Genomic DNA, 14189 nt, shown 5'->3' with positions numbered 1-14189 from the left:
GGCCGTAAGAGTTGCTCCGATGCTTTCAAGGAATCGGTAAGTATTGTATTTATTATTTTCACAAATTGGTTAGAATTACTGATTGTCGAATATAATCAATTTATGTTTTTATGCTACTTTCAGGGTGAGTCGACCACACCCTACAAGTTGTTTGGGAGGACCAAGAAAAACAAGAAGGGCGAGTGGGTTAATCCTCGAGCTGCTAAGACCAACGTAAGTTAATATTTATTGTATTTCTCTAATTCTTAATGTTAATATTTATTGTACTTTCCTCATTTTTAAATATAATATCATTTTTTCCTTATTTGTTGTTCTTTTAGGCCATTTATAAGGAAGAGATGAGTCGACCAACGCCCACTGGAGAGGCTCCAGACGAGTACCTTCGTTCTACACCGCTGTCGATGGCTTTGACAATCGTGGCAGGATATTCGGGAACGGAGATGTAGGGGCCGAAGTGTGGTTTGAACCTCCATGTAACAAAGGTGCTCGTCGATCATTCTCTTACGCTCCTAACATGGTTTCTCAATTTGCCACCCAAATGAACAATGAGCGAGCCGCACGACTAACTCTTGAGGAACAAATGCGCACCACTCAAGAAACAGTCCGTCTCCAAGCTGAGCAGATGGCAGCCATGCAACAAGCTTTGGTTGAGATGCGGCAATCTCAACCCCCTCCCTCGTGCTCAGGTTTTCCCCGCCCTTTTCGTAGAGACGACTATGCGGATGACGGGCATGACTTTGGAGGTAGTGAACAAGTTGAGCCTCTAGGTAATTATTAGTATCGTCGTCTATGTTATTATGTTAGTCTTTATCTTATGTTAGTATGTTAAGGCTTTATCTTAGGTGAGAAACTTATGATTGTGGCTTAGTATTTTAGTTGGTATGTAAAAGACATTGTTTTATGAGACAACGTACAAATTTGACCTTTAGTTTCTATGTAACAACTTCGTTCTTCCAATCGTGTTCGGTTTTCTATCGATAATTTCGTTGTCTACACTTGATTCCCGCTCCTGCGGTCGACATGAAAATGGATTCCCGACGGTTGTATATGGTTTTTTACAGGTTTGGTTTTATTCGTTTGGTGTAAAACAATGCATATTCGGCATTGTGGCTGGGCAGCAAGCTGCTGTTTCCAGCCACTGCCTATAATATTCCGGATGGAAAATCCGTCATGAGATAATAACAACAATGCATATTCGGCATTATGTCATTAGATAATAAATGACAAGCTTGGTTACGCGTCCAAGTTATCACTTAACGCCTAAAACTGAGTTTAATTGACGGAAAATAAAGTTTAGGGGTACACTTAGTGATAATGACAACAATTAGAGGTACCATATATATTTTAAAAAGTGGAGAGTAGTATATAGAAAGCCGAAAAATTAAGAGGTACCATGTAGAAAAAAAAAGCATTCTCGTCCTTCGGGAGGACGGTAGAATTTTTGCGAGGCACGTATTAAAAAGTTGTTCACCAGAAGCACCGACCTCATCTGGTTCCATTCGTTTTTCCTCCCATCAGCCATCATTAGCCATTACATTTATAATCATCATAATAATATATAATATAATAAGAAAAGAAGCAGATCTCATTTGCCATCATCCTCTTTTCCCTACAATGTCGGAGACCACCGCAGCGCCACTAGCATCACCGGCGGCTTCTAAAGACCCATTAACCCTCCACACACGACGAGAGCCCTTCGAACACGGTCTCCTTCCGATCCCAAAACTTATCTTCACCGACACCAACACCGCCTTATCATCCCTCAAGGCCAAGCTCCTCCCTCAACACCCTCGAGTCGATTCCGCTTCGCTCTCCGACTCGCTTGATATTCCATCTGACCACGCCCAACTCATCCTCCACACTCTTGCCTCTGTTCTTCCTTCTGATTCTGATCCCCTTGTTGACGATGGGGTTCATTTCTTTGATCTCTTGCTTTTTTTATATATTCAGAGTTATAAGCGCCTTTTGCCTCGTACTCATAAGGATTCTGCCGCCGTTGCCGATGTTTGGCCCTCTACTTCTGCTTTCGACGGTTATTTATCCGCTCTTTCTCCTTTGCAGGTTTTCCTTTTTATTCCTCTCTTTTTATTTCATTCTTAGATCAGACTTACAAGTTTCCAACTCAGCAATAATAGGAATTCGTTTTATGGATGAATCAATTTTCCTTTCACCAAGCCGTGCGGTTATTATCGCTGTGATTGTGGAAATAGTTTAGTTGTGAGGCAGGTTCTTGTATTGGACGGGTCTGAATAAGTTGAGGATGTTTAGCATTGGAGATACTGAAGAGTATAACTACAGGCTTGTCTTTCTTGTATATGTGTAAGCCTCAGTAACTGGATATGATTGACCAAGATGAGGTAGTGAGGGAAGTTTTTTGGCAATCCAATTGTAAAGATCTGACTTAAAAATTATTTGGTTCTGTGTTGATGGTTGGTAGTCTGGCGCAATCATGATAGGCAGGGCGTAATACAATGCAACAAAATGTCAGTGAGGAACGGTGTGTTACTAGGATGCCGAACAAGATGTGTATTAACAGTATATCATCCATATCTCCTCAATCAAGCAAAGTATCTCCCATATCGTCACATAATATGCAATGTATTTCTTAGTATTATACTTACTCAAATTAATCACATAATTATCTTGTAAATATTAGGATTATCTTTCTTGCACAAGAGTCCATCTCCTTGTATAAATAGGATAGCATTCTACTGTAATTATTCATTCAATACATACACAACATTTCTCATCTTATAATGTGTAGAGGCTGAATGAGCAATTTGATTACGGAGGAAGCAATGGGGAAGGACAGTGGGCATGGATGTAAATAGTTAATTACCTGAAATGTTATATTTTTGGCTGAACTGCTTGCAGTTTTTGAAAATTTTACTACTGATATGGGAAGAAGGGTTTTATCTGTGTTTGCCATGCGTTATTAAGTTCCATAACTCCGTTTGGAAGGTGCTTTACCTTTCTACAAAGCTCACAGCATGGGTTTACTTTGGAAAGGTTAAAGCTTTGTGAGTGATGTACCGATGGGTTAATGTTGAGAGATTTTAGCATTAAGAACAAAAAAATGCAATTATCGGCTAGAATTTGAAATTTTTTTAGTTCAGATGCTGGCCTTTGGAGATTTTCCATTTCCAGTGGAGCCAAAGAATCGTTATTGTGGAGTCTTTGGATGCGCTTCTATTTATTGTGATGGAATAAAGCAAACTCGCTCACCAAATTGGTTAAACTTCTTTTTATTATAAGAAACTGTCATTCGAGGCTATTATGGACGCAATTTTCATTTTGGGTCAACCGGGACAGTTGACCCAATTATCCCTTTGTTGCTAACACAAGGGTATCACTGCGTACATTCGGTCCTCCTTACCCTGCAAATTGTAGGAGTCCATGATGCTTAGTGTAGTGTTGTTGCTGCTGCTGGAGTATTTGTTGCTTGCTACTGTGCTAAAATTTCAGTATATCTGAACTTTTAGCGTGACTCATTGGGATACCTTCTCATGGGGTTATATACTTGTATAATAGTTTTTCTTCTCTTATTGACTTGGTGCATTTTACCGATTCACAGGTAGGCTTTTCACTTTTTAATTATGAGAGAGAATTTGACAATATCCATGAGTGAGAATAATATTTGGTGGTGAAACGACATAAGAATTTATGGGGTCTTGAAAGTTGAGAACCCACAAGTATCTAGACACAAAATGTTTCACCTATCTAAATTTTTCTAAACTTAATACTCATTGTTTACGACTCCATAATAAAGTATGTGAAACACGACTGCATACTCGTAAAATTTCTAGCTCTTCCATCGAGTATGTTTTCTGCAAAATATTTCACAGTCCTGTTGCACATGGTAAACTCAGATTCAATAATCTTGGATGGTTGCTGCTGCTGGAGTACAAGAAGCAACCTGAGGGCTCTCTCTCTCTCTCTCTCTCTCTCTCTCTCTCTCTCTCTCTCTCTATATATATATATATATATATATATATATATATATATATATATATATATATATATATATATATATATATATATATATATATATATATCAAATTAGAGAGGGAAAATCCTCTCAAAAGCAAAAAAAAATTCCCAGAAAAAAGAATGGGTGTAGAAGGCCTCCCCTCAAGGTCTTCTTCATCTTTTTTCTTTAATTTCCAGTTTTCATAGTCATCTTCCTTCTCCTTTAAGATTAGGTAGATCTTTGGTCTCTTATCAAAATATTTTATTGGAAAATTTTTTAGCCTTTTTTCTTGATTTTCTCTTTCTTAAAGATTAGACTTTAATTTGCTCTCCATTCTAGCCTAGGAGAGCATTTTTCAGTCATATATCTTAGTTAAGGAAGGTTAATCAAAGATTTTTATAGCAATATTCATAGAGTTAACTTCATAAATTGACCAAATCATTATTTTTTGCGACCGTTAATCAGTTGGGAAAATGGTTGGAAACAACCCGCGAAGTAAAGTTTTTGTTCCCTCGCATCTTACTACTGAAGTCGGTCGGAACTATTATAGATCGGCTGGAAAGTAATTTTTCCGACCATTTTAAAGTCGGTCGGAAATGTGCTATTTTCTAGTAGTGATTTCTTCAGATTAAAAAGTTTCTTTTTGATGAATGTGTATTGACATTAAATCTGATTTTTTTGGGATTTTTTGGTTCCCTTTTAGTGTTACGGAGTAGTTGTGTACTCTTTTGTATGATTATATTTCTAAGCTTATTTATGATCATGAAGTTATTTTTTAATTCTTTTATGAGGTTTTAAAGTGTTGTACTCTCCAGAGGAGAGTTTCCTTTTTTGTACCCTTTTATTTTAGTGTATGGTTCTTCGAGGTAAATGAAAATTCTTTAATTTTCGTTTACCTTTTTGGTATAGGTTGATTTTTATGGTCAACCTAGTTTCCTTACGTAATCAAAAAAAAAAAAAAAAAAAAAAAAAAAAAAAAATTCTTGGATGGTTGATTTTTGACGGATATGGAATATTCGGATATTAGCTCAAGTAGATTTCACCAGATTATCATCTTGGCATTCTTAGCTTATCATATTGTTCTATTTGTGTATTTATCCTATCTCAGTTATTTGGCATGCGCTCCTTTTGCAGCTTGTGCGAAGCAATAGTCGCAAATTCATGCCATCACAAACAGATGAAGAGGCCCACCAGTTATCGTACTTGCAAAAGCATTTGGCCAACATCATCACTCTTTTAGCAGAACCTATTGATGGGGAAGGCGATGAGTCTTTGGTTGGTAATCTAATTTTGCACTAGTTCAGTTTTAAGTTTCTACGACTACACTTTTCTTCAAGGCATAGGCATTTCTATTTTATAGAAACTTTTAAATTGACTATTCTAGATGATGTGCATTTTACTTGAACATCTATGGGCTGTGTCGCTGTGCACCTAGGATCTTATTTTGTACATTGTGGAGATAGGTCATCTTATTATAGATAATTTTTGAACATATATGGGCTGTGGCTAGGATCTGGACAAACATATTATGTCCTGTAAGGTTTGTGTTTGTGTCGCTCTTACTAGGGGTATTTTCCAAACAACCAGAACCGATCCATTTTTTGTTTCTTCTGTACAGAATAACTTAATTACTTGTAATACGTAATAACTAAAATCCAATCCATTTATTTTTCTATAATCCAACCCAACTTGTCTAACTTAAATACTTGTAGGTAGTTTCAAATGAACCCACTTCACCCAGAGAACCTCACAACTCGTTAAGCTCATCAATTAACCCCACTGCAAAATTGCTCCAAAACATTAATGAACTACAAAATTTGCGATGGATAATCGAGTTTTACTGTAATCAACAATCCAAAATAATGATGTGTGTTGTTGGTGAGGTAATTTTTCTTATTTTCCATGTTGGTTAATTTTTTCCTTGGGTGAGAGCTAAAATTTGCAATCCTTGTTTGTTAAGTAGGTTAGTATGTCAATGGTCAACCCAACCCAGAGCCGAACCTGTTTACGGTTTATTTGAATGAGTGGGTAATTGGGGTAAAGAGACGAAATGAATTTCTTATCCTATTCGTGTCAACCCATTTATTTGAATGGATTATACAGCTTCATGTGGCTAATTTCATGTCAAGTCGTAAGTTGGGTTAATGTTTGTCAGCTCTACCCATGTGTTACTTTATTTCTATGTCCTTTACCTAGCAGTTTTTGTTTCATGGCTTTGTACGCTTCTTTTATGGTATCGTGTCTCTTGTCCAGGATTCCTTTTGGTGCACTGTCTAATATGAGTAAGCATTTCTGTTTTGTCCACTAACGATAGATCCAATACCGTGGCTCGCAAAAGATATGTTAAAGATATAGTTTTTTGTACTTTGAGGAAATTGTCTCGTCATAGCTATTCATCTCCCTGGCTATTATCATGATGATTCTTATATATTGTATGTTGATATCATTAAGCTAATTTAGTTGACCACTATTTGCAAATGTCCTTTTGTCTAAACTTACTAGTTCGCATAATTGAGTCAGTTTTTTTCTTTCTTCATCAGCTGTGTCAGTTTTTGCTACAAACCTTTATTGGAATGTGATATACCTTATCTGCAATTTGTGCCAGGTTTTGTCCATGGAAAGGTTTGAACACCTTGGCTTTCTTATTCAATTTGGTGAAAAGGGAGCTGATCCAGTGCCATTGAGGCAAGCATCACCGTTTTTTGCGAATTCAGATCCGGATATGCCTGCTGCACCTGTATCTGCAGCACAAATTCATGACTGGCTTCTGCAGAAAATAGCTGATGCATTGGAACGAATAGCTGAGAGAGCCACTGCAAAAGAAAATGGTCCTTCAAGTGGTTCTGATGAAGATGTTGCAATGGCTGATGCCAATACAAACTCAACTAAGCCTGCAACTAGCTCTCGAGGCTTGATCTTTATTGAAGGGATCTCCAAGTCCTCGTATGTTAAGCAAGCAGCTGAAGTGAAAGGATCTTCTATCAAGGTTGGCATGTCTCTTGTCATCTGCTGAAGTTTTTTTTTATCAAACTAATCATATTGAGAAAAAAGTATGAGATGGATGATACTCGTAACTTCTAATGAAGCACTAAAAAATAGGATTTTTGAGTCCTTCATCCAGGTTTTCCTTTATAACAGCTTCACAAATGCTGAAATTTCCCATCATTCTTCTATGAAATACTGGAAAGTTCTGTCGTTCAGTAATTGAAGGTCTTGTGTTGACCGTTGAGGTTGGGTCCTTGAACTGAATGCTTTATATATCTCATATTAGAAGAGAATGCCCTAAGGTGTTACATATATTTTACCATACAATTAATACTTGGATCCTCTACGGAAGACATTTTTTTAACGCTAAAAGTCTCTGTAACACTGTTGAGGGATAGAGAACCGTAGTGTGATTAAGTTGGCGTTCTCTCTGGGGATAAAGTGGAAGGCCGGGGGGAGATATTTTTGTTTTTGCATCCCCGTTACTATTTGGGCTTCAGAGTACGTATAATTTAGTCAAACTTCTGAATGCAGGTTTTAAATTGCCATGAGTCAGTGATTTACGTTTTAGCACCCTTGAAATATGCCACCATATATGGCTGCTCTGAAACAACCATAGTTCTGGGTGCCGTGGGAAAGGTATGACATGAGTAGATCTATATTTTTTTCCGAAAATCTTTATATGACCTGCAAAATCATGAGAAGTTGTGCAATACTTAGAGAATTCTGATAACGTGAGACAGAAGCTCACAAAATCATAACTTACAGGCTCTAAGAGTTGAACACTGTGAGCGTGTTCATGTCATTGTTGCAGCTAAACGAGTTTGTATTGCCAACTGTCGTGAGTGTACATTTTTCTTGGGTGTCAATCAACGACCTCTGATTGTGGGTGATAACCATAAGCTGCAGGTCTGTCATCTGACTATGTTTTTCTTTTTGTTTTTTGTTTTCTTTTGCAAATTTTGGTATATGTTTAACGATATTTAATACGGAGTACTATGTAATGTGCGACCTTTATTTATTTTGGTAAACTGTAGTTTCATTGTTTCTTTTGGCCTTGTCATGTAATGGACTAAATCAAAGTTGGCTCTCAAAATCTTTTATGATTTAATCGTCATTTGTCTGCTTGGTTACGGAACAATTGGAAATAAGCCTTTTCTGTTCTTATGTGGCATAGCCTCTTTGTTGTCTGACCATCACCCCGCTTGGCAATTGGCATGTACTCCCTTTGTGCCAATCAGTTGTTTACTTTTGATTAAAATACCCCTCACGAAGAAAAAATAAGGTAAAGAAATGATCGGGACGGAGGGAGCATACATTTGTTTCCGTTAGGCTTGTTATGATACAATACAACGACTGTACTTATAACCGTTGAACATGTCAGTTTTTGTGTTCAAATTTATGGGACATCAATAAATAAATTTACTTGGTCATTGCGCCCAGTAGTTGGGGGCCTTCTTGGTAGCACTGGAAGAGGTTCAAAGTTGTTTGAATATCCTCTTCAACATCTGTCAATGAAGAAAACCAAACTGCTCCATTCTAAGTTTGTAGGCAGATTTAGGAGCCGCCAATGTAGATTAAGTAGTCCCTTCTCAAGCCGAAGTGACACTTTAACGTATAAACCTTAACTCCTTATGTAGTTAGTTAGAGCCATTGACTGAAGTGCTCTCCATTCCTGAAGACCTTTCAGACATTTAATTGCAGTGGAACCAAGTAGGTTTCTGTATGTCTGTCGGATAATTTATAAACTTATTGGACAGGAATTTTATTTCTTGATGAGCTAAGCAGGGTTTTTTTGTTGCCTTATGTATTTCGACCACATGCACACCTATTTTCAGTATGTATGTTTGATATGCCACGTGGGTGCTTTTGGGTCGTTAACAAGCAACTTGGATTAGATAACTTAGGATGAAGAGTTGAAAATATGTCCTATTACCATTTTTTTCCTCCTCTTTTACCATAGTCTGTTAGTCCTTGTGTTTGTTTTAGGAGATGCTTTTATGTTAAATTTGGTATCAAAATAGCAAGTTTAGCGCCCCGCCCTCCTCTTTTACCATTGTCTGTTAATCTGTATGTATGTCGAGGCGGAAACTAGAAGGCTATAGAACTGAAATCCGCTCATTGAGTAAAGGAATACAAAAGGAAGATAGACTGATGCGGACGTCTTAACAGAGTGATAAGATTTGAGTTCGATAGGTCCCTGGGTATACACTAGTTTGATATCAAAGTTGGTATTTATTCCAACCCATTTATATTATCATTTCTTTTTTGGTCCATCATAATATAATTACCCCCCTCCCCTTTTGCATATCTAGTAAAATAAAAAAGAAGTTTCCATACTTTAATAACACACTCAAATGATAATTTTCTGGGTACACTGGGTGTACCACACATCATACACCAAGCCAATGAGAAGGTTGGAATTGGTAGCATTTTCTGTAAATAAATATGTAAAGAGTATAAATTGAATGAAAGAAGAGACTTCTAATTGGCTAGAGTGTACCATAGTATGGTACACCTGGTGTACCTAAGAATTCTTTCACTCAAGTAGGGAGCGAATGGTAATTCATGGGGTGATAATGATATTTTGACATTATTTCAATCTAGTTTCTGGTTAGAGGTGAGAGAGATTAAGCTAGGGGTCTAGGGCATATGTTGGCGTTGAATTCGTCAGTTGGCTTGCTAGTGCCTATCTTATCTTTCTTCTGTTCCTGTTATCCGAAAAATGTGTGTCATGCAAAACACACTTGCTTGATTTCCTTGTCAGTTTTCATCTACTCTAAAAAGTACCACAGTTATGGCTTGTGAGTATTTTGCTAATGTATGGTCTAGGTGGCACCATACAACACGTTTTATCCAGAATTGGACGAACATATGAATCAAGTTGGTATTGAGCCAACTATTAACAAATGGAATGAACCTTTGCCATTGGGTGCTGTTGATCCGCATGATTCATTATCGCATCCTGCGGGTGTTTCTGATGTCCAAGCTGAGACAGCTACGCTACTAGATCCTGATCAATTCACAAACTTCTTGGTAAGCTCCCGTAAGAAGTTTTCATCAAACATAGAAGAATAAAGAAATATTTGAACAAGTAGATGTATTTTAAGTGTTGTTGATTTAGTTTTTGCCGTGATTTGATTATGTAGATTCCAAACTGGTTTGCTGGTGAAGCGCCTGGACCCACCACTAAAGACAATCCATTTCCCCTTCCTGAGCCTTACTCGGCCTCTCAGCTTAAAAATGTGCGTTGAAATTTCTCTCTTACATTCTCTGACGCTAAGTGCTCTTCCTTTCTTTTTTTAACCTGTACTATATTTTGCTTTTATTCTTATTATGTGACCCAACAAATTGGTATTTTGCTTTCCAGCATTCAAATTTGGGGGAGGCTAAGCAAATTTTGCAGGAAACTCCTCTTGATGAGGCTAAAAAACGAGAATTGTCATGTGCACTTCATCTGTTATTTAAAGATTGGCTATATGGTGAGGACTAATCTCTTGGTTGGTTATTACGGAGTACTACTAAAATACTATTTCTGCTCTCCAATTACTCTCATATCTACTGCTCTCCAATTACTCTCCAAATATTATTTCTGCTCTCCACTCATATAGCTGCAACATACTAAACAATGGAATCAAGAAATGACTGAATTTGATGTATACATAGGTAAATCTCCTGAGAGACCGTCTCAGTCTCACATATAGAAACCATGAGACATACAAATGGTAATGACTGGATTTGATGTATCTATAGGTATAAAAGCGGTCTCATTAAGAAGACTGTGAGCCAGTCTCTTTTGTGAGTTTGTTTTCTCTTTGTATTATGCTTTAACTATCTTTGTCCCTGTTGCAGCTTCTGGAAATATTCGCCAGCTGTATTGTTTGCAAGGAGATCAATGAGATCGAGTTATGTAAAGTGGCGATCAAAATGCTCATGAACGATTCTGTTATTGCCATCTTGAAAATCCCGTCTCCCGTGTTAAAATTTCAGTATACGCAACTTGATAAGCAGACCTATGATACTAGTCTGAAATTTTGTGCACCAGTTGGAAATTAGTGCAGAAGGGTGCATATTGTTACACTTTCTAATCTTACCCTCATTTTTGTCTCAAGGATTATGCCTGTAATTTTTAGCTTCTGTAGATTTTACTCTCTGTGAAAGTCAATTCTGGTCTTGTAGTTCAACCAGCTGTCTTGTCGCTCATTCTTTTTAAACACAGCGATTATACTGTAATTTTGTTGAGTTGATTTTTCATATGTTTGTATCAGTTATCTTTAACAAGTCTAGCTGCATGCGTGCCTTGTATGACTGACCGCAAACTACCATTTAAAAAGGATATTTTCATGAAAGTTAATGGAAAAACTAAACCTAATGCCCAACTTTGACCCATCCTAGTATGCAAAGTTTTGCTTTGCCCATTTTCCAGCTTGCACAATTTTTACCTCTTACTTTGTAAAGAAAACTAGATGGAACCAGAAAATGACGGATTAATTTTATCATTATCGGAAGGGCGGGGGATAGTGAAAGTTATTAGCTTCGGAACCTTTTTTTTAAAGATTTGTGCATGAATGTCTATAAACTATTATTTGAAGTTTTTTTTAGATATTAATTATTTCCCTTGTCCAACCATTTGTCTATCTTTATTTGGCACAAAGGTCAATAAAATGAGAAGGGAACACTTGTAATTGTTATTAGATGACAAGTGGGCAAAATAGATTCGGGAGATCAATTTCCCAAAGTGAATTAGGTAATCAAATAATCGGGATGGAGGGAGTATGAATATTAGAGGTGGCAATTGAGTCACTCGGGTGGTTACGGATCGGGTCATATCGGGTTCGGGTCGTGTCGTGTCGGGTACAGTTCAGGTTGGGTCACCATCTGGTCGAGTCATCAGTGGGTGACATGTCGGGTCGGGTCAGTATCTGTAGCAGGAGCTAAGAGTCAAGGCAACAACATTTCATAGGAAAGCCAAAGCCTATGTTAAGCCTAACCATGGCCTAAGATTCCTGAGTAATGACCAGGCCACAGCAGCAACAAGCAGGCCATGGCTCTTATCAGTCCTTTTCTGCCAGGTCAAGTACACCCGCTCCAAGCTACCACCAGCTGCCACCTTGGTCAGCGGAGTCACTGTTCAACTAGGGTTAATTTAGTCCTAAGGAGCCAGGCTAGTCCACCATTGCATCTTGCAAAATTCAAGCTGAGATCAAGTGGCAACATGTGACAATTCTACATATAGTTTATTGCCAGTTTTGGCTAGACATTTGGAAAACTGCATTGAGAACCTTTTGGCCTTGCTTCCACAAAAATTAGATAACACCTAGAGCCACAAGTCAAGCCTGGAACAAAGCTGAAACTTCTTCACATGCCAAGCCAAGAACATGTACCTGTCACTGCTGCCCTTTTGTTTTTCAATTTAGTTTGTCTGCATTATTGTAGCCATTTGTAATATATCTTTTTTTCATTCCTTGTTTGTATCCTAAAGGAAATCCTGGCTCTTAGATGGAGCTCTCTAGAGTTCATTGTACTGAAATTTCAAGGAAGGGCCTATATAAAAACCTCTATCCCCACTGCATTAAGGCAGGCTTTGATAATTAAAAACCTGAGATTTCTTCTCTGAATTTTAAATCTTATGACTTCAGACTTGTTTCTGTAGTGTGATTCAGGCTTGATTTCTTCTTCTGCTTGCTTAGAAGAAGATTAAGTATTTGGTGATGTGTCTTAGAACAGATCTGTGCTTACTTGACTTGTTTTGAGTCACATTGTCTATCTGAGTTTGTTTTTAGCCTGTGCTTGATAACACGATATTTACTTATATTTATACCCCTTATCGATATATTTTTTCGGTCGTCTTTCGCAGTATTTGAGCTATGTTATTATATATATTTGTTAGTTTCCGATTTAATTACTGATATATTATTTTAAATGTAAACGGGCTCACTTAGTGTGTTTTAATAATACCAGATTATAGCTCGAGAGGAAATGGGCCGAGACAAGAAATGGAAGGCAATGTACTAGCTGGACACATGAATAATCCAAGGGAAAAAAGGCCCTAAACACTCACAATTACTTATGAAGCACGTGATAGATGATTCCTAAATTCCAAGTCAGACACCAACAAGGCAACAAACATAAAGAATAGAAAGGAGCAGATGAAGAAACCAATGAAGCTACGAGAAGCCGAGCAACCAACTACAATGAAAACTCAATTTCGTCTCGGATTCTCAATATTAATCTTTTCCCATATTTCGCCCACAAAATCTATCATATTTTTTTGCCAAAATCAATCCCGTATAATCGCAGTATAAGTATAAATATACCCGAGTTCTCCGTCAGAAAGGCAAGCAAGTATACACAAAATAAACTCAAAATCCGGCGACGGGAATCAACGATGATGTAATTCAAGATGGAGCGGTCCGATGGGTGGAGCGGCTCCGACCCGGAGGAAGATGGAAGACTCACCTTGTGGAGGCCTTGCAACCGAAACAAGGGATAATTTTCTGTACTCAATTTATTAAGTTCTCCTCTTAATTACTAGTTAATTTCAGTTTGTTGTTGTGAATTTTGGAACCTTGTTGAACTAATCTTTCAGTTATTAATCGTTAATTTCGTCTTAGCTATATTCGTTTTATGGTATTCTCATTATACTCGTTTTAATCGTGGATGGTAAAAACCGATTGCTAGTTGATTAATTTGGCGCGGCGTTAGATTAATTAACCGAGTAGCGACTAGTTTATTTAAGGACTGCAATGATGTCGCTAGACTAAACTAGTAGTATAATTAGATGTGTTAATTGCTTGAGTATTGACAACACTTAGGTAATTAATATGGTTAATGAGGTCTTTCTAATTCTTAATGCGGCTAGTCAATTTGCGGAACCTTGAAACTTGCGTGTAATTGGTTGGTTAGTATTGGTAGTCGAGCGGCTCGCTACCGATGAAAAGTAAGGAAAGATAGGGAGTTTTTAGCGGCTAAATTCTCTACAGTTAACCTATTGTTAAACTGAATATTTGCTAGACGATCGACACGTAACTGGAATATTATGAGCTTAATTGAGTTGCTTGGTTCACTTCTCCATATTAGAATAGAATTAGTTAATCATAGGTTACTTAAAATCACCAATTGAAACCCCCCAATCTCATAAATATGTTAATAGCATGTGAATATGTAAGTTAGTTTGTAAATATTACTGCATAGTTAATTAGTTTTTCCAATCTCTCAGTGGGATCGACCCTAC

General features: G+C 37.4%; 1 protein-coding gene across 1 annotated transcript; it reads left to right on the top strand.

Moving 5' to 3' along the window:
• The first annotated feature begins 1488 nt into the window (after window positions 1-1488).
• LOC141592349 (uncharacterized) lies at window positions 1489-11209 on the top strand. Its single transcript, XM_074412972.1, has 9 exons — window positions 1489-2061; window positions 5105-5245; window positions 6576-6956; window positions 7490-7594; window positions 7724-7864; window positions 9788-9991; window positions 10105-10200; window positions 10326-10437; window positions 10808-11209. The coding sequence occupies exons 1-9, from the start codon at window positions 1615-1617 to the stop codon at window positions 10852-10854; spliced, it is 1674 nt and encodes a 557-aa protein (XP_074269073.1). The 5' UTR covers window positions 1489-1614; the 3' UTR covers window positions 10855-11209.
• Window positions 11210-14189: the final 2980 nt, after the last annotated feature.

The sequence above is a fragment of the Silene latifolia genome, chromosome 7, assembly GCF_048544455.1.
Source record: "Silene latifolia isolate original U9 population chromosome 7, ASM4854445v1, whole genome shotgun sequence".
In the NCBI taxonomy this organism is placed as follows: Eukaryota; Viridiplantae; Streptophyta; class Magnoliopsida; order Caryophyllales; family Caryophyllaceae; genus Silene; species Silene latifolia.
Note: the sequence above shows the minus strand (reverse complement) of the source record. Positions and strands in the feature narration are given on the sequence as shown.

What these genes read in the sequence shown, in the direction of transcription:
- LOC141592349 (XM_074412972.1), top strand. Translation starts at nt 1,615, where the DNA reads ATGTCGGAGACCACCGCAGCGCCACTAGCATCACCGGCGGCTTCTAAA. An exon ending in TGAAAGGATCTTCTATCAAG is followed by an intron (nt 6,957 to 7,489) that starts GTTGGCATGTCT and finishes TTCTGAATGCAG; the next exon opens with GTTTTAAATTGCCATGAGTC. An exon ending in ATCAATTCACAAACTTCTTG is followed by an intron (nt 9,992 to 10,104) that starts GTAAGCTCCCGT and finishes TTGATTATGTAG; the next exon opens with ATTCCAAACTGGTTTGCTGG.